This window comes from Leptonotus elevatus, chromosome 21 (assembly GCF_054856555.1).
Source record: "Leptonotus elevatus isolate MCC_2025b chromosome 21, RoL_Lele_1.0, whole genome shotgun sequence".
NCBI lineage: Eukaryota > Metazoa > Chordata > Actinopteri > Syngnathiformes > Syngnathidae > Leptonotus > Leptonotus elevatus.
Window position 1 is genome coordinate 5044226 of NC_141259.1, and position 24861 is coordinate 5069086.

General features: G+C 37.1%; 1 protein-coding gene across 3 annotated transcripts in view; it reads right to left on the reverse strand.

The window, feature by feature from the left end:
- sema5a (sema domain, seven thrombospondin repeats (type 1 and type 1-like), transmembrane domain (TM) and short cytoplasmic domain, (semaphorin) 5A) overlaps positions 1-24861 on the reverse strand; it is a 146504-nt gene that overhangs the window by 94999 nt on the left and 26644 nt on the right. For all 3 annotated transcript variants that reach the window (XR_015092160.1, XR_015092159.1, XM_086066381.1), the window contains exon 2: positions 11291-11505. Coding sequence is in view for 1 of the 3 variants with exons in the window: in XM_086066381.1 (XP_085922507.1) it covers positions 11291-11441 (151 nt within the window). In the remaining 2 variants the exon portion in view is untranslated. The remainder of the gene's footprint in view (positions 1-11290; positions 11506-24861) is intronic.

Below are 24861 nucleotides of genomic sequence, written 5' to 3' on the forward strand. Positions count from 1 at the left end.
TAAGTGGCAAAAGCCTCGCATAGGCATACGGGTATTTGTTGCGAAATGGAGCATTTCGTTCCACCCTTCTGATCAAAGGCAATCAAGAACTATCGTATGTCTCTAAACAATGATACTGACTGATTATCATGAGCTATCGATCTATGCCTTAATCTGCTCAGAAAATGGTCAGCACCAACAAACGTAAATGTAAAAGCGGTTCAACCTCAAATGAACGCAAATGCTTAGCCAAGCCACAGACTCTTGCGAGTATGACAACAAACGATAGACAATTGGGACGCGACCTTAAGCCCGGAAAGTTGCCAGACACAAACTGGTCGTTTTGATAACATCTTTGCTAAGTTATTCACCACAAAAAAGAATGACAAGGAGAAGAAGAGTTTGCCACTAGATTAGCTACAGTTTGCCTCGTGCAGGGGTCAGCAAGCTTTCCTGTCAAAAGAGCCATTTTAGGCCAAATAAATAACAAAAAATCTGGAGCTGCAGAACATTTGAACATTGTGATGAAGGAAACAGTGTGTTAGTGTTCATCTAAAGTACTGAGGGCCCAAGAGCTAATAGAGCTGCATCATAACAGAAAAATATGAGAGCAGCATCCAATACGTAGACATTCATTTTCTTCTAACTTTCATCTTCTGTTTTTTGTTATGATGATGATGATTATTATTATTATTCACGACTTTGTTTTTCATAATTTTTTTGATTTTCTGCCTTTCTGTCAACTTTCTGACATTTTGGGCAATTTTTTGGGGGCATGTTATGGCATTTTTTTGACATTTTTGGGCAATTTTGTGGACATTTGATGGTAATGTTTGAACATTTACTTCCCTGCCTTTTCTTAAATAATTTTTTGGCAATTTTTGGGAAATTTTATGGTCATTTTCAGGATTTCTTCTTTTGTTTTTGGACATTTTATAGTTGCTTTTAAACATGTTCTTTTTCTGCCTTTTTTTTTTATTCAATTGTCTGATATTTTGGCAATTTTATGGTAATTTTCTGCTTTTCCTCTAAATGGAAATTTTATGGTCACCTTTTGGAGGGTTTTTTAGGTCATTTTTAAAACTTTCACCTACTTTGTCTCTCTTTCTGACTTACAAATTTGGACTGACATTTTTTTTTATGTAGTCATTTTTTAACGTAAATCATTTCATTTAAAGAATATTTTATCTAAAAATTAAAAATGTGTTTATTAATTCTACTATTTCTTTTGAGAGATCCACAGGGAGCCACTGGAGAGGGCCTAAAGGGCCACATATGGCTCCAGAGCCGCGGTTGCAGACCCTTGGCCTCGTGTCTTGTTGTTTCTGTTTCTACTCCTACTTGTTCTTCTTTGTATTTATCGGCAGCCTGAATGCCCTGTAGCGCAATGCCCCCTCTCACAGGTCAGTGTTTGTACTAGAATAGACATCTGGTTTGAGGGAGGAGACTCATGATTGTCGATGGAGATACGGTTATATTTATGGTAAGATGTGTTGGTCATCTCGAATAAAGTATATCATAAATTAGAAAGGAAGTACAAACAGACATTGCTGATTTTTCCCTTCTCATACGTGAGCTGTGTAACAATTGGTATGTACAGCAACTTTGACATATGAGACAACAACAACGCTTTCTTGTTTTTGCTCACAGTTGGAGAGAAGATGAAATCTGAACTTCAGTCTGTGGCTGTAAAACTATAAACTCTCCTCCTCAGAGACACCATGGCCTTGTTTACGACACACTTTACAACCTTTAAAACCCTTCAAACCTACACTGAAGAACCCTTGTTAAACAAAACACTTTATTAATATAGTGGGTCTTAGGGGCTTTCAGCTGCAATAAGACATTCAATATCACATATAGGCTACTTTTCCAGTGTACAAGTCTTTCCTTGAACAATAAAAAAGACTGGACATACTGTACATTTAAGCTTAACCTCAGCTAAAGCTATTTTGAGAGAAAGTACACCTTTTGGATAAACAGTCCGTATGTTACGGATGGAGCAGTACAGTGTACTTTCTTTTCAGAACCCTATATTTGAAAAACCACCATAAAAAAAGGGGAAAACTGAGAACAGTCTTCAGCCCATATCATCTTTGCACCACAGTAGCAGTTCTGTCAGCCAAGTGTTGTGCCAAGTTTACAAAACCACGGTCACCAGTGGGCTACGACCCATGCGAGGCACACCCTTCCACATGCAGGCCACAATTCAGAGAGAGAACACTTGAGGGAACGAGAGAGAGAGAGAGAGAGAGAGAGAGAGAGAGAGAGAGAGAGAGAGAGAGAGAGAGAGAGAGAGAGAGAGAGAGAGAGAGCAACTCCCTTCAACAGATTCAGACAAACCATGATGTTTTTTATCCACTTCTTTCAGAGTTAACTCATTTGCTCCCAAAAACGTATTACTATGTTCTATTTTAAATATTATTGTGCTCCCAAAGACGTATTTATATGTTGTTGTTGTTTTTTTGTGCTTGAGCATACAGAAGGCTTTGATGCAGCCTCTGACATGGAGAGGTCGCTTGAAGCAATGGTAGTTATTGCAAAAAGGGCCAGCAGGTGGCAGCAGAGTATACAAGATCAACCAGGGCCATGTTGCAACAAGCACTTTCCCCCACTGTTTTAAACAGATTTGTGAATAATGATATATTCTAATGCAAATTGCTGCAAAACGGAAACAGATAGAAATATACTATTTTTCTTGATAAAAGAAGAGACTTTAATGTTGTTGTTTTTTGGTAATGATATGTTTTTACAGCAATATAACTCAATATCCTGTGGGCCTTGCAATATCAGTCAAAATCGTGTAAACAGCCGTGAGCAAAGGGGGTTCCTTCAGTAAAAATGTCTTGGAGTGAATAAATAAAAACATAACATGTAAACAAGTATAAGAAGACATCCTTGATAGTCGCAGAAATGTAAAAAGAAATGAAACACTATAAACCTTCTACTGGTGGGCCTCGGTTTACGGCGGTCCAGATATAATATAAATCATTTTGAGGTTACAAATGGTGCATGGAATTTATTGTTTTTGGCACAAGAAGGCACATCCAGATTTCCCTCTGTGTGTTCTGTTTTATATTATTGACGTGTTTCTCTTATAACTAGTGACAATTTTGAGGTTACGTTTTGTGTGCAATGAAATAGCACAATAGCGCAAGAATGTTTTCACGTCATACGAGGCACACTACTACTATGCTTTGTTATATTTTTATTTTATTGTTTTTAGTGCTGTCAAACTATTTCATGTTTTAAAACAAATTAATCACAATTTTTCCATGATTAATCGCGATTAACTCATTCACTGCCATTGACGGCTATAAACATCCAAAATTAATTTGAACTATTTCTATTAGTTTAATATTTTTTTCCGCTTTTGTTATCAAGAGTATGAAAATGTAAATTTAGAACAGATATAAGATGTGTGATTAATCATGAGTTAACTAGTGAAGTCATGCGATTAATTACAATTTAAAAAATGTAATCGTCTGACAAGATGATTATTAAAAATTAGGGGCGTCAGGCGATATTTTTTTTTACTCGTAATTAATCGCATGACTTCAATTGTTAACTCACGATTAATCACAAACTTTATATCTGTTCTAAATGTACAATAAAAAACATCTAGGTTTTCAAACTCTTGTTACCAAAAGTATAAAAAAATGTTAAACTAATATAAATAGTTAAAATGATTTTTTGACGTCTATAATCGTCAATGGCAGTGGATGAGTTAATCACATTTTTCTACTTCTGCTTCTACTTTTTTCTTCAAAGCTTGTAACAGATATTTACTTGAGCAAAATGTTGGAACTAATATTAAATCATCAAATAGAAAGTATATTTATCATCAAAGACTGTTCTAATAGCTTTTTTTTTTAATCCTTGAATAGAATACTTGTGTAAAATACAACTGTAGTGTTAACAAAACGATCGAAATGGACTCAGCTTTACAGGACATCTTTTTTCTCACAGAAACAATTCTCAGAACTTCTTGCTTACATGTTTAGTTCTGCTCACAAGTGCCACACTCCAGCAGCATTGCTTTGCGAGACCCCATGCAGGAGAAGATAAGCCAAAGGGGTACAAATAATGTGCTATTTGAATTTGGCTCTGCAAAGTGTGCAAATTACTTCAACACGCATCAAGTAAATCGAAAAGTAAAACTATCTATCGTTCATATTTATTCATCTTCCCGCCAATGACTCCTCCAAGTTTGGCAGCACACTGCGTTAACTGAGTTAATTTTTAAAAAGCTTAATTAATTAAAATTAATCTCCAGAGTTAACGCTTCAATTTTGACACCCTTAATTGTTTGATACTTTTATATTTTTATTTTATTTTTTTTAAACACATGAATATGTCTTTGGGAGCATAGCAATATTTAAAATAGAACATATTTATACGTTTTTGGGAGCAAATTAGTTAATGAGAAAGTTAATCATTTAACCAGCTACTTCTACACAAAATTGAATTCGGAATTTAATGTTTGTGGAGTTTTTATCATGTCCTTGATATTTAAGAAGACTTGTTCTATAATTAATTAATATCGGATTAAAGTGAAGTGAATCAAAAATACTCAAAATCAAATCAAACTGAACTCTTGTGAATTAAAATCAATTGGATTGAGGAAATTAGAATCGAAACCCAGCCCTAAACAGAACTTCCCTTTGTAATGCAGAAAATGTTCTATTTTGACTTGGGGCGTTTATGCCTTATTGCTATGAATAGGAGTTCAGTTACATCATGTAACTCCCAGTGTAGGTTCTTCTTCTCTTCACGTTCATGTTTTTCTTATCTTCCCTTGCTGAGACTGATACTTCGTTTGGATACGTTTTGCCAAAAAGAAAACAAACACAAATTGCCCCCACTAAGAGATAAGCCTTTGAAGCACAATGAACTCCCACGACAATAGATGACAACTCACATAATGTCACGCAGGATTATTTTTGGGTGAAACTTTAGTCCTCATATAAATCTTGGTTTAATTCGGAATTGTAAGTTCCACCATGGTGAGTATTTGCTGTGTAGCAGATGGATTTGTACCTATGAGCAAATTGGTGCCAGCTCATTTTCAAATACGGCAAATGCAAATGGATTTAACGGGAACTGGCTGCATGTACTGGCCTTAATCTTCTTATCTGGAGTCACAAAACCGACTGAACCCAAACTATCAGATAGATCCTTATAATCACTATGTGCTGGCACCATCAACCATCACGACCCCATACAGAGGGATCCGCCTTGTTGTGCTTTAGCGTTGCACAGTGGAATATTCAGTATAGTCTTAACAGGCAGCCTTGTCACCCTGGTAGCGCAGTCTTAAAAAAACGAGGATTACATTTCAGTGTACCAGTCATTTCAAGAGACATATAATAGGTTTAATGAGAGGTTTCTCATCACCCGTGCCCATATGGGTGTCTGCATATTTTGTTGTGACTCAGGGCCTTTCTTTCAAAGGCTATAATTTGGTCTGAAAAAACCTTTGTATGCTTTACAACTTGGAATCGTGAGTTGTGTTTGAACTGCGCAAACGCTATCATCAGGCCGTGACACAACTCAGTGAAGGCAAAGATTAATTGGCGTCTTCATGGGACACAAATGAGGTGCTTGTCTTTTAATGCTCGAAATGTTGACAGTGCTGGGAATAAGCAAATAAGAATTCAATAAAAATGCATGTCCATCGATGTAATAAGACTATTTATTTAAAGGGACATTCAGTGATCCCTAGCGCTTTCTAGTGGTGAACTAATTATTAATTTTAAAAACTGACTGTTTATGCCAATAGTATGCAAAAAAATATGCTGTATCGCATAATCATATTGTTTTTATATATATATTATCTTGGGTCTAGTAATCACTAGTTATATTACATGGCTGTCGTCTCACCTTACGAGAGCTGCAATGTTTTGCCGCCATCTTCCTGCTTCGAATGAATGCCAGGACAACTTTGCAAATGTAATTAGCCTGGGTGGTGCTTGCATCGAGTGTCGGACTCAATGGGTCGACCGCAGCTTACTTTCCACAGCTTACCTTCCACAGCTGGGGCCTGCAGGTGGTCGTCACTAGCTCCCGTGATTCGGGCCCATCGCTTGTCACTTTCTGCTTTGCTCTTGCAAGCTTTTACTAGCTTTTTTATTATTATTTTTAGCTTTTTTTTCTAGCTGCTCATGCTAGCCGCTTTTGTTAGCCACTCCAGCCTATGGCTCTGACTAACTCCCGCTAGCCGCTCTTGTTAGCTGCTCCGGCTAATTCCAGCTCGATCGGTTTTTCGCTTCAAAGTCGCTTGCCGAGATGCTCGTTTGCGAAATGTGGCTTCTCTGAGCCACCGTAGTGTGCATGCTCCCGCGTGCTTCTAATGCTATTCTTTGACCACTAGATGGCGCTAAGGATTACTGAATGTCCCTGTAAATCTAAACAACCTATAGTAGAATTTCAACACTTAAAAAGTTTCAAGTAGAGCCAAAAATGCACATTTCTGGAGTGCTTTAACTCATTCACTGCCATTGACGGCTAAAGACGTCAAAAATTCATTTAAACTATTTCTATTAGTTTAAAACATTTCCCAGTTTTGCTAACAAGAGTATGAAAACCTCGAAAAAAAATACTGTAAATTTAGAACAGATATCAAATTTGTGATTAATCGTTAGTTAACTAGTGAAGTCATGTGATAATTACAATAAAAAAATGTACGGGCCTAATTAAAAAAATATGTTAAAAATAAGGGCCGTTTAATCGTAATTAATTGCATGATAATTTTATATCTGTTATAAATGTACCAAAAACAATTCTAGGTTTTCATAAAAAATTAAATATATATTTTTTTAAACTAATAGAAATAGTTCACATGAATTTAGTCGTCAATGGCAGTGAATGAGTTAATGTCCCTTGATAGCCACATCCTACAGTCCGTTTCACTCAAATTGCTAATTATTATACATTATACCGTATTGGAGAACAGAAGCCACTAGAATCCCCAAAATACGAGATTGATGTACTCCAGACTTGTATACAATGGCACTTGCTCTTGTAACCACTTCAACTACATTCTAAAGGCCCAATTTTATCGGTCCTAGACACAATAGCTTAGTTCTCTTCTTACATTTCTGGTCGTACCATGTTAACCACATGCCATGCGATTCAACATCTTACACGTGACCTGGTCAGACTTAAAATAAAAGCTATATGAAGGATGGGCGGCATCTAAATCTGTAGGTAACCGGACACTTTTTAAAAGCGCACACAGCCTCAAAGGCTCCCTTCATCATCAGGACATGCCATTCATAGTGATTTCAGTCTCAAACTTCGCCCAGTGGGAACTCAGAGGATTCGTTCCCGCAGATAAATGGACAGTTGTATAGCAAAGTTACTTGTAAGAAAAAGATGAAGAAACAGTAGTTATCTCATTGATTGACTTGACAGTTTACTCACTTGTCAACACCTCTGCAAGTCTGATAGAAAACAGTTCACGGCAACGCTTGTATACAAGACAGAATATCCTGAACAATGTTTCTACGAAGCACAGCTACATTGGAGCATTCATCTGAAAGTGAAAGATTGATTTTAGAAATATGCGGTGCAGAAAAAAAGGTGAAATGGAAGCTTGGATTGCTGATTTATTGTCGCTAGTATGCATACGTGTTTGAAGAAGATGGGTTGAAACTTTTCTTCTGCCACATATTTAGTAACTGTATACGAAATAAAAATTGACCTAATATGAAAATTGACCTTTTAATTGCTTGGACAAATAGTGGTCGTTAATATCAATGAAATCTTTTTTCTTTTTCTTTTTATCTGCCTAAAAGTGAATGAGTGAAACAAATTGTCACAAGTCAGGTAAATCACATAATATTTGCCATCCTACATTGAGTTTTCCTACTCGTGACACGACAAGCAAGGTTGGGAGAAGTGCCAGAGCCCTTTTCAAGTGACTTCACTTTTGGATCCTAAATCATTACCAGAGCAAATTATTTTCACTGTGCAGGAAATGACATTGGTGCTAACATGAGAACCACAGTTGGCAATGGCGCTATTCAATTTTTTCCTTCTTTTTTAAAAATAATTGCTATAATGGTCAGTTCAGTTCATCCACAAGATCAGTGAGTCAGGAAAATGTATTTAGTGAAACCATGACTGTGGTAAGTATGATAAACAATGACTTGTTAGCCATGTTGTTTATTTGCGACAATTATGGATACAATTTACATTGACTGCAAAAATCAAACATTAATTTCTACCTATAGATTCCTATCAAATTTGTCTTCAGACATGACATGTAGTTCTGCCACTGATGTTGACTGGTTTAGTTTGCTGTCTATATTGTAAATAGATCATTGGGCTGCTTGTCTCAAAGTTGTGGACCGGCCTCTTTGGGTAAAATGGAGAAAAATAATGATTAAAAACTACCATATCGGTCTCAAAAGATAATGGCCAACCAGGCATCTGCCCTGTATGCCAGCTGGCCAGTCCGGCCCTGTTGTATAGTCACTTTGTAAGAGACAACTTGGCTAAAACTCATGGAACAGCATGACTTAACTCCTCCACTTGGGTAAAATAAAATAAAATAAAATAAAATAAAATAAAATAAAATAAAATAAAATAAAATAAAATAAAATAAAATAAAATAAAATAAAATAAAATAAAATAAAATAAAATAAAATAAAATAAAATAAAATAAAATAAAATAAAATAAAATAAAATAAAATAAAATAAAATAAAATTAAATTAAATTAAATTAAATTAAATTAAATTAAATTAAATTAAAATAAAATAAAATAAAATAAAATAAAATAAAATAAAATAAAATAAAATAAAATAAAATAAAATAAAAAATGTCACAAAAAATGTTGGCCGGTGCCTGATATGATGTCCGCAAAGTCAATCACTTATCATAAATTTAAACCAAAGTTATGCAAATATTCATGGCACTATACAATAATTGACCATAGCTGATTAATTGTCCTTTATGCTGGGCAGCAACTCAAGAAAGAAGCATCCTTGCATGCACGCAGATGTCTGCACACATTAACTTAGCCTTCCAGTCAATTTCTCCCAGGACTAAATGCAATGTGATTATCTGACTTGGGAAGCTTACGGGACCGAAAACAGCTCAATGCTATTCCGTGCTCTGCAGACAGCGCTGCATTGATTGTAATGGATATGCTCAAGTTTAGTTGTTGGTAGTAATGAAAGATGAAGGGTAAAGGACAGTGAAATTGGATGCAGAATATACGCGTTGCAAAAGTTGCACAGCCAAGTAATAAACAGAGAAGCAAAAATGCATCTCCTGTGTAATAGGAGATATGGAAGGAGGATTCAAAAGGGAATAAATTAACCAAAGAAGCCAGACATTCGCAATTAGCTGCTTGGAGACAAACATTCGCAACAATATTGTAGTGTATTAAAAACATTGTATAATTGCAGAGTGTGTTTGTGTGTTCAAAACACAAGATGTTCCAAAATATTTCTTCTAATTATAACATAACCGAATCTAGCTCAAATGATCTTGAACTTATCTATAAAAAAATTAAAAAAACTAATATGAATAACGATGTACAATAAAATTTCAATCTTAGGTTAATATTTTGCCGTTTATTTTTTTCAGAATGAGGAATTGATGAACCAGCAATGAAAATTAATTGTATATAAATAACAAGAGTTTGCAACAAGAGTTATTTCTCTCAGCCCCCCCCCCCCCCACACACACACACTCACTTATTGTACACACACACAGATTGTTCCCCATATCACACAAAAACAACTGAACACCCGTCCTTGATATGTCCCACATAACTTTTGTTTCGTGAACTGTGAATATCAAATGGCATTCGTTCAAAGGCACAGATAATTACGTTTGTGACTTATATCACACAATTATAGAGATTTTTTTTTCAAATAAGAAACCCATTTGTCAAAATGTGAGAATAAATGTCTCACCCATTAAAATTTCAATCAGAGTTCATAAAAGACTACACTTTTCATTAAATAGAACACAAGTAGATCCAGAAGGAATATGTAATTATTCAGGCGGCAATATTTAACAACTCATACACATTAGATAATATAAAAAATATAATAATGACAATACAACTTGCATACTTTTTTCCTATCATCTATTTTAACAATTATCATGGGAGGTAACTTTAACTTAATCCAACTATAGATTGCAAACATCAAATCATTACTAGTATAGTTATTAACTAGTGTTAACACGCATTTTCACAGGACTAAAACTAGACTAGACTGGACTAAAACCCTCATTAAAAAACTATAACTGGGACTAAATCAGTACGCATTTTCATTGACTAATGAAGACAAGATGAAGATGTACTTCACTTAATAAAAACTGGACTACAATCTATGGACATTTTAGTTCATGAGCAAAAATGAGACAAACATGATATGCATTTGTCTCTGCTAATCTGTCACTGTGACACTGTCATGTGACACACAGTGACACACTCACTTTCAAACCTGCAGCTAACGAATGCAACATGCACAAACACATGGGACAGACAGATGGTGGATTCACGGTGAAAGGTAAAAAAAAGAAAAAAAGAAGTAAATTATAGTTATAATCTAACATTAATCCAATGGCTATAATGCAACAATAATGTTAATCCGACCGCTAAATAATGCTGGCTAATTTACTAGCTTGTAGCATGGAGCAATAGTAGCCACGATGTTGATATACTGTAATTGAGTGTGAAGTTGTTTTTCATCTAAAAGATGAGAGAAAATGTTCAATTAAATAGTTTTAGATCTGAAATGTTCAGAATTATCTGCTGACAAAAAAATATATACAGGGCCAAAATGATTGTCCTGACGAAAACTAGACTAAAATGTTGACAGTTTTTGTTTACTAAAACTAGACGAATAAAATGATGTTTTGATGCCCTATGTGCCCCCATTAGTCTTAATCCAGCATTATGATTAAAATTGCGTTGGTAGAATAGGAATTAAGCAGCACAATCCATTGTTATTCTTCTCACGGGGAGGCCATTTTGCCACTTGCTGTTGACTGAAAATGGCATCACAGTTGCTCAGGTCCCAAGTAACAACCAATCACGGCTCACTGAGTTCGTTCCTGTGATGTTCCCAAGTTGAGCCGTGATTGGTCGTTAGTTGAGCAAAGTGGCCACTCCCTGACATGGATAAAAACAGCTGGATTTTGCCTCATATTCCACAAAATATATCCAATATCAAATAGAAAATATTATTGTAAAGAAAATGTTTGACTTGAAGATTTGTTGGTCTTTGACGATTCCACAAGTATGTCCCCATATCGCCCTCCCTACTTTGGAAAGTGTTTTCTTACCCGAGTGGGGTATGATGGGGTGCTCTGTCTTGTGACACGGCGACTCGGGGAGCAGCACCGGCCCTCTCCTCATGGCCACGCCTCCAAGCCGCAGCAGCAGCAGCATGCACTGCAGCAGCAGCAGTGCATGCTGGCTAACAGGGCGTCCCATGGGGGCCTGGGCTAGGCTCACTTCTCCTCAGGCCTCGGGGGCCAAGAGCATCGGAGAGACACACCTGAAGACCAAAAAGAAGACGACGTATTTGGGTTAGAAAAAGGGTTACTTTCACATTTAATCAGATCAGACTGCTGAAAAGCTTCCTCCAGTCTAGCGATGTATAATCCCGGCTATCACCTTGGATTCCGTTTGGGAGATAAAACAGCAGCAAAAATAAATCCTTAAAGGAGGTGCAAAGAAGAGAGAAAGAGTGGCCAGATTCTGCTGCGAAACAGACTTCACTGATCCCTGACACTTATAAATGACACACTGTTTGCATTACGTCACGCACCACATGTGTGTGAGTCTTCCAAGAAGTTATAGTGCACGTGCCTGTCTTATCTATGACATACTTTGTCCTATCTGATGAGGGCTTATCATTTATGTGTTTTGTTTTTTCATTTAGTCCATTTCCTTATAGGTAAAACATTTTTTAAACAACATTAATATTTGGTTTGAGAGGCTTTAATTGAATCGTTCATCATTGTGGGGGTACTTTGTGGGGAATGGCGGGTTTATTCTTTTTTTAAATAAGGTACAAACACTCCTTGGAATGCTAATGTGCAATGGCTATGATTACTATGAGTACTACAATATATCTAGTATTCCGTCACCCTCTTAAAATAATTGCCTACGTCCTTTTTTTGCAAATGGTTCAACTTTTTGTGTTTCTGAAAAATCTGGAAAAATGACGTAGGCAATTATTTTAAGAGGTGTCGATTTTCAATCAAATAAAAGCAAAATTATCTTCGTAAAAGAAGATTCATGCTACATTTCTTGCAGATAAGATGACCAGATGTCTTATTTAGCGGTTCTGGCAGATTTCCCCAATTCCGTTTTTTTTTTTTTTTTAAAGTCCAGTAAGCAAGCCAATTGTTTGGGCCAAGTGTATGTCGTAGCAATTAATTAATTTGGTGTCGTAGCAATTAATACATTTTTAATCATAGTCAGACCAAATGCAAGCTGGTCATTTCTGGTGGCGTGACATCATCGAGACCGAGCAAAAAAGTTTGGATAATGGTGAGTTCATTTACTTTTTTAGCACTGTTGAACTGTCAACCAAGACAGCATTTAGCATTAGCCCAAAGGGGACAATAATATGTTCTATGCAGCCTTACTGGTCTAAATATGGTATTCTGATTAATATTGCGTTAGTGGAATATGAGCTAAGCAGCAAAACCCAGCTGTTTTTATCCATCTCAGGGGCGGCCATTTTGCCACTTGCTGTCGACTGAAGATGACATCAATGTTGCTCAGGGCTCAGGCAACGACCAATGACAGCTCACCTGTTTTATGAAGCTGAGCTGTGATTGGTTGTTATGGCTGGATTTTGCTTCATAACTCTTATTCCACAAATGTAATATTAATCAGAATGTCATTTTTAGACTAGTGAGGTCACATATAACATATTATTGTCAAGAAATGTTTAAGGTTGACTTCCACTTTCAGTAATGACAAAACCACCGGTCACCAGATTGACGAGCGATTAAATTTGTTACAAAATGGTGAGAACTTACATTATATTTGATTTTCAAAGCAAATCTAGTGTCACGGTTTTTAGTTTTGGAAATCTGGTCACCTTATTTGCAGTGGGTGTCCTTTTGTCTGTAAAGCTGAACAATCCGATAAGTAGGTTTCCATTTGCAACTAATCCCTCATTATGACATTCAACCAATTCTTGCATCATCAAGCCTTAGAACAACAAAGCGGTCTGCACAATTGTTGCTCAATTGTTCATGATCTCTTTCTTTGCAGGTGCAAACTGATGAGCAGTCTAGACCGTCCACATCATTGCTTTTTAATCATTTATGTGATGCCATTACAAAGATTGATTTAAGCGGTGTGGAATACTAGAATGAGCCTCCTGGAGAGGATTCTTTATTTCATGCAGCCTTATGGCAGGGCAAGAAATAGAACTTGAAGAGGATGCGCAGAGTAATCAGGAGGCGGCTTTTGCTAATGCATTGTGTCGCTGAACTTGTGGAGCGTTCTCATTATTTCAGTGCAAGGGAAACTGGCTGTTCATCTGAAGTCCAGTCAGTGGGGGGAAAAAACAGTGCTTTGTAAAGCAAGAACACAAAATTCTTTAGTCTCTGAAACAACTGTAGGTGTGTTACGGCAACTTTTCCAATTAGCAAAAACTTTGTGTGTCTGTTGCAGAAAGGCAATAAACTATGGTGGAACTGAAAAGATAAAACAAATTTTAAAAAAATAAAAAAATGAAGTTTCCTTCTCTATGAGGTATGAAATCAATTTAGTGCAAGGCTAAAGCGTCTTCGCTTCTGCTTCCCAAACGTCATGCTGAGTGTTTGCTGTGTTGATTTGATTTTCTCCTTGAATGCAAACTTTACCCTGCCTTTGGTGTGAATCAACAAGCGTCTTGACCTTGGGGCGACGGAATTAAAGTCCAGAGCAAAAGTCACAGCAGGTGTAGCGATGTGGTTTTTCATTACCCACAGAGAAATGTTTAAGCACCTGTCATCCGCTCAAGGGAAAGTAAGTGACAGCATGTCGCCTCTCTTCCTTTTCCCTTTCATCTCAAGCGTCACGATTGGCTGGGTTCCTTTGACACTCTTTAAATTCTTTTTCCATAGCATAAAGACAGCTGCTGCACAGGGAAGGGAAGGGAGCGAGGCAGTGAAGGCGACTCCTTTGAGTTTTTCAAGTGTCGGCGATTCGAGAGTTATGGCATGAGGTGGAGGGATCTGTTTTGTGTGGTGTTAGATGCCGCCGTTAACATGGATGTGGCAGAATGCCAGTAAGGTACTCACACTCACACTCCGCATGCAGAGGCAAGGCTAAGCGTGAAGAGTGAAGTGAAATTTCTCAGTTGACACAAAGGTGGCACTTAAGTGGTTGCCACCTCAGTCTTCAGACCTTTTTTTATTCACCACTGACATTTGCAGTGTTTATATGCAAAAGGACATAGGTGTGCGCGTGCACTTAAACGTGCATGCATGTGTACACATGCACGTGGGTATTGGTGTGCCGGCGTAGTCAAAACGTCAGGACTGATTTTTATTTATTTTTGTGTGCCAATGCAGCCCTGGTTATATGGGCAGACCTTATATGAAAGTAAAGAGACATTATTTATGTATTTATTTATTTATTTCTAGCATTTTATTAGGTCATTGTTTAGGTCAGGGGTCAGCAAACTTTCCTGTCAAAAGAGCTATTCTAGGCCAAATAAATAACCAAAAATGAAGCCGCAAAACATTTGAAGATTGTGATGAAGGAAACAGTGTGTTAGTGTTAGTGTAATGTACTGAGGGCCCTAACAAGAGCTGCGCCATGACACACAAATACGAGAGCGGCATCCAACATGTCGAGATTCATTTTCTTCTACCTTGTTGTTGGAGTAATTGTTCATACATTTCTTGACTTTTCTGCCTTCCTGTCAAATTTCTGGCTTTTTTGGCAATTTTATGGACATAATGGTAATTTTCTGCCTCTCTTCTTCTTTTTTGTGGACATTTTTTCTGCCTTTTTTGCAAACAATTTTCTGACATTTTTAGCAATTTTGTGGACATTTTATGGTAATTTTCGGGATTTCTTCTTTTTCTTTTGGACAAATAGTTACTTTTTGAATGTTTTCTTCCTGCCTTTATTTTATTTTATTTTATTCTCTGGCATTTTTGGCATTTTCAGGGACATTCTATGGTATTTTTTTGCTTTTTGCCTTCCTTTTTGGACATTTTTATGGTCACTTTTTGGAACTTTTTAGGTATTTATCTTTCATCTCTTTTTGGCAAAATATTAATTTGGACTCTGACATTGTTTGAATATTTAACAATTTTTTTGATTTACTCATTAATTAATTCAAATAATATTTTATCAATAAAATATGAATAAATACGTACAAAAATATACATTTCTACAAAACATTTTTAGAGACTGGTATAGGTGAAAGAACAGACAGACAGGTTGTAGCGTTTAGAGGAATGGACACACAGATTTTCAAGTTATGTGTATATTTGAATGGGCCCACAGAAGTTGGCTATATTATTTGCATACGGGTACGGACAAATTAGAGGTTATGTGTGTACTGTGTGTGACTGTATTTTTTACATAATGCCTTCTATGCGAATGAAAACATAGCTGTTATATTGTGATGTGAAAGGACAGATACTGTATGTGAACAGACTGACAATGTACATTTGCATTATATGTAGATGGAAATGAAAGGAGAGGGATGGGCGAGTACCGATACTAGGTATCAGTACTTGCAACGTTGGCTATTTTACATTTAAGAACTACAAATTAGAAGTTAGAAAATTGCCATTACTTTCAAGCAGTTTTAACTAAAAATGCTATATTGGGATATATACTGTAGATTTTTCTTTAAAATGATCTGTCATTGTGGGGGTAAATTTTATGTATCAATCGGTACTTGGTATCGGTGACTTTATATGAGTACAGGGTTCTTACAGAGTGAACTACTGGAGCTTTCATCGTACATCCGCCTCAACTAATCTGTAGTGGATCCCATTTTGTCTTCAGCCACGACTGGCGCTGAAGGAGAACACAGGGAGCTTTTTACACTTTTAGCCAGTCTCAAGCCTCAAATCATCTCCAGGGCATATTAGTACAAGCCTCCAGCCTCTCCCTGCTCGCCTCCCACCACAGCTCTGCTCTGACTTTGTTTCACAACCTGACAAATACAGAAGACACGCACACAGGAAGAACCCCAGGACACTGTGATGGATCACTCAACAGCAGCAAAGGGCATACGAATGTGGAGGATGCTGTACGTGATGTTCTCCTTTTAAATGTATCAGGGGCATCATAGCTCACAATAAGTATTCCTGCTGCAAGCACAGAAGTCATTTTGGCTACGCTCACAGACATGAAATGATACAAAGCAGCATCACATGCAACACACAAATGTTCAGCACCAGCTCCATGCAAACATTAGCAGTTAATGTATCCCAGACTAATAACCCAGCAAGCTCCTCATGACTTAGATGTTTAGCTAGCTCAAACTTAATTGCAGAGGGTGTTCATCTCCCTTTAGTGCAGTTACTTTTAGAGGAAAGCAAAAGTGTTACACGGTCCAGGATGTTTAGCTCCAAGCAAACCTCTGAGCGCAATGCAAAATGCAATATGATGGAAACATGATTGGTAGTGCTAATTCATACTGTGCAAGAAATGCCACAAAATCATTGAATGTGAAACAGTATGTAAGAGTTACTTCAGCAAGTGCTCACTCCATCTTCACAGTTTAAAATCCCAGGCGTCAGCTAACCAATTGAATTCTTCCTGCAGTAATGAGTCCGGAGGATCATATTAACACTGCTATTGATTTAGTCCGAGGTGGATATGAAGGTTGCTTGAATTACACTATATATAATGAAGAGCCTCTTGCATAAATGTTGGCTTTGTATTCATTACAGTGACCAGCACACGGGACGGCAGGCGCGCATGCAAACACATCTCAAGTCTCCAAACACACACGCGAGGTGTGAGGCCGAGGTCGCACCTCACCGGCGATTGATGCCCTGCACCCAGACGCCACACACACACGAGTAAAAATCCACCCAGACTTTTAGGCCGCACCACACAAAGAGGCTACTGAGGAGCTTTGAATTTGCATGTGCTTGTGGGTGTGCTGTTCTTTGGGACTGTTTGTTGATGCCGCTTGTAGTTTGTTGTTGTCTGCTGTCTGTCTGCTCTGATCAATTTATGATTTATAAAATAGCCCAATTGATCTAAGTTACTGAAAAAATGGTAAAGCAGATCATTTACCGAGAAACTTCTGAGTTTCATTTTTCAACATTAAACTGATAACTATTATTTGTGCTTTAACCTATTTCATGACAACCCGGTTAGAGTTTACTGTAAAACTAAACATATGGCAAAACAAATTATACACATATGTGTATATAGCCGCTAATGCTAAAGTCAATGTAATATCCTATTGAAACGCTAACTTTCAACATATTCTTTTAATTAAAAATACAGCAAATAGACAGCTTTGTTTTAAAATTCCAACAAAAAAGTAAATACAAAACTGAAATGTTAAACTTTCACTTATTTTTGCTTAAAATTTAACAAAAGCAAAAAGCAGCATCTCTTATAAAGTTAAGTGAAATTTTAAAGTTCCCATGAAATTAACCCAGTTTTAAATTTCTTTAAACCTCTGTGCTTGCGAACATAGCAGATTTTGGGTTCTCATCAGACTTCGTCAAATGTTTCAAAAGATGTTCACAAACAGTGAAAATTTGTCAGAACATATAAAAATGTTCTTTGTGACCAGAAAAACGGTTTGTGATGAGTAAAAATGGTCTGTGACCATCTTTGCAACCTTTTGCAACATTTTACAAACCCTAAAGAAACATTCAAACATTTGGCGCTCAGAGATATAACAGCTTTATCGGCCTTTAGATTTGTAAAAATGGACGATGCGGATATTTCTGAAAATGCTAAATATCGGCACTGATAATCGGCCCGGACGATAATCGGTCTATCCCTACTTCAAATAACGAATATGCAAGTAAACTATTTAATGACACCCTGGTTGGAGTTTACTGTAAAACTAAACACCTGACAAAAATAATTACACACATTGTGTATTTAGCCGCTAATGCTAAAGTCAATGTAATATCCCATTGTAATGCTAACGGATTTGCTTTAAATAGCGAATACGAAAATAAACTATTTAATGACACCCCGGATGGTGTTTACTGTAAAACTAAACACATGACAAAAATAATTACACACATTGTGTATTTAGCGGCTAATGCTAAAGTCAATGTAATATCCGATTGAAACGCTAACGGATTTGCTTCAAATAGCGAATATGAAAGCCGAATTAAATACGGTTTGGAGTTCAATCACAACTTTCTTCTGTTCTCGTTTTAAGTGTGTAGTCCATTCATGCACGGCACCACACTGCCCCAAAAAGGCCAACATGTGCAGGAACAGGCGGTATTTGTTTTTGTTTTATTTTACTTTTTTCAATTGCTATTATTTTAGTATATTCTTATGTTACTTTCTTACTAATTTATGTTCTCGTCCTTTATACGTTTTTATTAAAGTTGAGTTTTCAAGGATTCAAGAAATGTTCCTGTCCTCCAAATTCAAGGATACAAGGAATGCAAGTTCTTTTCTTTTTGGTTTACCAACATACATTTCCACGTGACATGGCACAAATTACAATTCCCGAGGTTTCAGGTTAGACTTGTGAAAGTAACATACGATAAAATAAATATGATAAAGAGATATGGGTAATGCTTAAGAAAGAAAATGAAGAATACAAATGCAAGAGGCTTTCAATTTCACATATTTACAAGGTCATTTTGCACATTTTGTACAAAGAAAAACAGAGTGTTCAAGAATAAAGTATTCAACAGGCAGGGATGAATGGGCATGTGGCTACGATGATACTTTTGCTTAGTTGAATAAATACTAGGTTTTGAAATCAATTAATAATAATTTTCCTAATCATGATTGCTATTTTTTCCATAACTGTCCAGCCCTAGTCTTAAGATATTTTGCTAATAGTAGCATATTGTTTCTTCCTTGTCCATATATTTTGTCCAGAAAAAGAAATCCTTATAATGCTAAATAGCATTAATGTAAACGCTCAACTGCAGCAGTCACTAATGTATGGGGGTCCTCGAGCAAAAAGACTCTTCCTGCAACAGCATGAATAATGCACTGGCAACAAATTTGTTTTGTAGCATCCCTTTCCTAAAGTGACTGTTGGCGGAGTCCGAACTTTCCGACAAATGCAGCAAACAAACCAAACAACCCACCACTGTGGACAGTGACATTTCCTGCATTCGCATGCAATTTCCTGAGGGAATTCCAACTTCTTGTCAGCAGTGCCACTGCAATTAAACACCACAGATGTCAGGAAACCATCCATTTCCAGTGTTAAGAATATAGTACAGTAGTCTGCCATTGTTGTTGCTGCCCTCTGACTCATTACTTGGCGGTACGCACAAAGAGACTCGGGACACCACTATCTATAAAGAGACCGCATATTGCTACGTTACACTTCACGCAAGTTGCAATTTCGTGCGCATCATCTACAGGAAGAGCCAAGACAGGAGTCAGGAAAAGGCACTTAAAATTAAAAATACTAGCTGTCACGACAACTCCTCTCTCTATGGAGACTTTTGATGACTAATGTGCACGTGTGGCAAGCGGTGTTTATTCACTAGCATGGCTCTGTAGACACAGCCTATGGGATTTGTTTGCTTGGTGTGGGGCCACCCTTTAATTGCTATACACTGCCCTCATGATTATGTTACCATCCTGCACAGTCCTTTCATTTGTGATCAAATTCTTGACAGGCGTTTAAGAGTAACCTTAAAATGGGTGTGTTTCCTCTTTTCTTCTATCCACTTAAGGACTTTTCCTCTTCAGAGCCGGTGTAGTAAGTGCAGCACTCCAGGAAGACGAAACATCGCATTACACTTGAAGTTTGGATGCAATTACAATATAGTATGAACATTGAAATGAATGATGAGCTCTCCAGCCAGACCAATCACATGCCTGACTGGCGCTTCAAGCTAATTCATTTCAATAATCTAGAGCAGGGTCCCAGAGAGACTCAACAAACATATATTTTACTGAGTTGATCAAAGAGGCTCTATTACAGCGTTTCAGATGAGGGATTATGTTGACCTCGGCGGACTTTTGGCCGTTTGTTTACAATGCTCAACTACAACTGCAAGGAAGGACTTGCCCTTTTTTCTTTCTTTTTTTTAAAGAAAAAAAATATTCAAAGTGCAGGGATCCAGTCTTTCACCAATTCCAACAACTGCTTCCATGGTGAATTGTATATTTAAAACAGGGGTGTCAGGCGATTACGATTTTTAATAGTAATTAATCGTATGACTGCAATAGTTAACTCATGATTAATCGCAAATTTTATATCTGTTCTGAATGTACACTAAAACATTTTTTTGTAAGTTTTATTGTACATTCAGATGTTAAACTAATAAATATGGCTGCATCTTTTAGTCATTGATACACTAATTTCATAATAATTCATAAAATTGAGTTAAGATTAAAAAGATGTCCTGTACTGTAAAACACGAGTGCGATATTGATTTGTGTTGGTCATTTTTACCGCCACTAGATGGCATAATTGCATTTGTAAGACGGTGACAGCTTAGTGCATTTTTCTTTTCATATTAAGAGCTATCTAATCTTTAATATGAAGTAACTTGTGAAATTCTGCAAGTAAGGGGCAGTCATTGTGCGTTAAAAAAAATTGTGGTGTTAAAGGAACTTTAAATTAACTCAAAATTAGCGCACTAATTTGGACACCCCTAATTTAAACCATTTGTTTTTATTTTTTACTATGCCGGTCCATCAACATATAGAGTATGTGAATCGGGACCATGATGCAGAAAAAAGATCTAGACCATGACAAGCTTCTTTTATTGATAGTCCTCCAAACATGCATTCAGTCATAAGCACAGTCCTATAAGATCAAAAGGGAAATCAAGTCAGAAATGTTTTTTTACAACTATTTAGACTAGTTTAAATATGGCGTTCTGATTAATAATGTGTTACCTTGTAGAATATGAATAAAGCAGCAAAATACACTAATTTTTATCCATCTCAGGGGTCGGCCATTTTGTCACTTGCTTTGGACTGAAAATTACATCATAGTTGCTTAGACCTCAGGTAACGACCAATCACAGATCACCTGACCAAACTCAGAAACCGGGTGAGCTGTGGTTGGTGGTTTGTTGAGCAACTGTGACCTCATTTTCAGTTGAAAGCAAGTGACAAAATGGCCGCCCCCTGAGATGGATAAAAACGGGTGGATTTAGCTGCTTAAATAATTTTTCACAAATGCAATACTAATCAGAATAGCGTGTTTAGACTAGCATAGAACATAATATTGCTGAGATGTATTTTATTTATTCATTTTTTTACTTAACTTCACCTTTAAATCAGTCATATTTGATTTATTTCACAAAAAAATAAAAAATGTCCTGTCCTTCAAAGTAGTGCAAGTGTAGGTGGACAACAGACTGCATTCGCGACATGAATTCCAACATTTTCAATTAGACTCTATGCAATTATATTCACAAGTCTATGAATGAGTCATGTTTCCATCATTCAAAGGCAGCCTCGACCGTCAGTGAATCATGCCTCTGCTGGTGTTTTTGTGTTCATTCATAGTGGTAAAATTAAACTCCTTTAACAGTAATGTTGTCACATATTTATGTTTTTTTTTTTTTCTTAAACTCTCTTCTGTCCATCTGTGTTTTGAATAAATGGATGTTGTAACAAGTTCCTTATTGTATATAAAGATATTTGAGAGAGCAGCAGCTGCACTGGACTAACATGTAATTGCTCCGCAGTGTTGTGTGTCCATGTTTACTTTATTAAGTTCCAGCCGCTCCACCTCAATTCTTGCGCTATGCTCTATTTTTCCTTAATAGTCCTATTATTTTCTTTTCAACTCCAGAATTACTTGACATAAATTGTAATATATGTCTCCTCGTACCCGCAGCTGTGTAAATAAACATCCCTGGGCTCTATTTGCTGGAATACGGTTATCATGCTTGATGACACCTCAGTCAGGCAGACTCATCCCAACATGCCAGTGAGGAGGATGGAGCGACGATGATTATCGTCATCTGCCGCTGCCCAGCAGGGGTGTTTGTGTGACCCCCCCACATCAGAGGGAAAATTAATTCTAGGAAACTGTCTGTGTCTCTCCAAAAGTGGGATTGAAGAGCTGTCTTGCATCAGATGGCCTTCTTGTTTCGCAACCTTATCTGTTGTGCCCAGCGTGGCTTTGGAATCACTCATCAAACACAAGCAGTTGCTCTTTTTTTTATGTACTTTTGCCATCACACAAACACAATTTTCTCTCTCCAGCATTGGTGACAATACACATTCGAGTAAAAATCCAAACAGCACAAATGTCAGTCGCTTCAGTCGGACGCACACATTGGTTGCAATCTGTTTGCAAATGTGAGGTTCACGTAAATGAATACCAGCACTTTCCCACCCGGAGGCCCATCCAAACTCTCAAGTGGCTCACAAATTCTGATGTTATATTTACCTAGCGCACTTTCTCTCACTGAGGTAGAAGTGGTCCGTAATAGCACCACAGTATTCCAGATAAGGCAAGGAATTTAACAACAAGCGGCAAAAAAAAAAGAAAAAAGTGACAAACATGCCTGCGAAAAGCTTTCACGCGTCACTAGACAGCAATTACAAGCATGACGTGGCCCTGCCTTGCTGCCTTGCTGACTGCTTGAGGAAGTTCAATATGACCTTTGATTTAAAACCATTACAGCAAGTGTACTGGGGGGCAACTTTCACAAAACAGCCTTTTTTTTTTCTTTTTTTTTACTTCTTGTCAATTTTGAGGTTGATTGTGTTTTCTGGAAGTGCACTATAGACACCTGACAGAGCTTTTTGAAGCCATTTTTAACAGGGATGGTTGAGAAATACCCGGCCTTATTTCAAGGTATTGGTACTCGCTCTTGAGGCCATTTTACGATCAGGATTTAGAAATTGGAAGAATAGAAAATTGCCATTAATTTCATGGGGAAAAAATAGGAAGGGAAATTTTATGTATCAAAAATACTATTGGTATCGATTAGTGGTGCAACGGATCACAAAAGTCACGGTTTGGATCGGATCACAGATTTGAGTCACGGATCGGATTGTTTTTCATGTCAGCAAAAAAAAAAATTCTTCATTTATTTTGTATAGTGCTTTTTCCATCAAAAAAAATCAATTCAAAATGTCTAATATAGTCGTTTAGGATTTAGGAACACAACTTTTAAGTGCAATATGAGGTAGAAACATTCTTATTTTTATATGGTTCATGTGTAAAATAACAAGCTATTATAATACCTTAAAGTTGCATTCCTAGCTAAACAGCTAATTTGACATTTTGAGTTGGAAGTTTTTCTTTTTTAATGGGCCAAAGTGTTTTCTAAAATAAATGAAAACAAATTTTCATATATATATATATATATATAAAATGAAAGACATGCAATTTAAGGTACATTCTCTTCCTTTAAAAATGGAGAGTAAATAACAAAGTAGCCTTGGTCCAGAATATTGAAAAAGAATTCAAGTAAGCCAGGTACGAGCTGTCAAACTTACTTACCAGCCGGCAGACAGACACTTGTTGGTCATGCTAACAGCTAGCCGCTCGCCACTTACGTCAGAGACTTCTGCCGTATCATACAATGAGTTTCTTTGCGTCCTAAATTAGCGATTGAATATGTGTTCGGGATAGCGTTGTGTTGATATTGGTCGCAGCTACAATGTCAATCGACTACGATAAAGAAACGTCTAAAAGGGAAGTCAAGCAGCCATCACGCCACGACGTGGGCCAACTTCAAAGTAAAAGTGTACTAAGGCTATTTGCATTGCCGTCAATGTATTACTGTATTTGGTCAACTTTATTTTGAAGTTAGGCTGAGCTTGTTACGTTGAGTATGTTTCAGCTTTCTTGACATGTCAGAATGTTATCGACTGTGAATGTGCACTTTGTTTTGTTTTGTTTTTGTCTCCCACCAACCAATCATCAGATCGGGCCTGATCCGAACAGACCACGGATCAATGATGATCCGTTGCACCACTGGTATCGGTACTTTTACTACTACCAGTAGGCTATTGGTGACTATTCAAGAGTTGAGTACTCGTAGTGGAATCAGTAAAAAAATAAAAAAGTGGTATCGAACATCTCTAATTTTTACACATTGATTGCTACATTAGGCACACCTGTAAAATCCAGTTAACATTAATTTATGGAAGTAAACTAGACATTTACACATCTTCCGCTTATTCAATAAGCACAAAACGTTTATGTGGAGTGAAGTGTCTTGCATCCTGCCAACTGCAATCACTGTGAGTGCGTTTTTAGGTCAGTTGGTTGCTTTGAACTGTCGGATAGACCTTAACCTCGTAAATGTGTGAATCGACCTCCCCCGCCCAAGAAGCTGCTCCCGCTTGCGCTGCTGAGACATGTTTGACGACACCGTGTCAACCTGTGAAAAATCCTGCGGCCGACTCAGCCGCTGATGGAGTGCTGAGACGGTGGATCCCGACCGAGACCCTCAGGCTGGTGTCAACGCCAAGGGGAGGGAGGGGCGTTCCCCGGGAGCCAGTTGTCACAACAAGTCCAGAGGACAACCCTCTTTGCTAACGCCGTGCCTAAGATACGGAGACAAGGTAACCTCTAACAAGGCAAAACAAATGTCACCCTATAGTGTGTCCTTTACATTTTCACCTTATTTTTATATTTAAATTTTTTTATATTGAAAACTTTTTAGCATGTTGCGATATAATACTAATATACTGTAGAGCTTTTCTACATATGCAGAGATGCAAATTAACTATTTACAATTAAACAATTAACAACATTTGTCTTCCT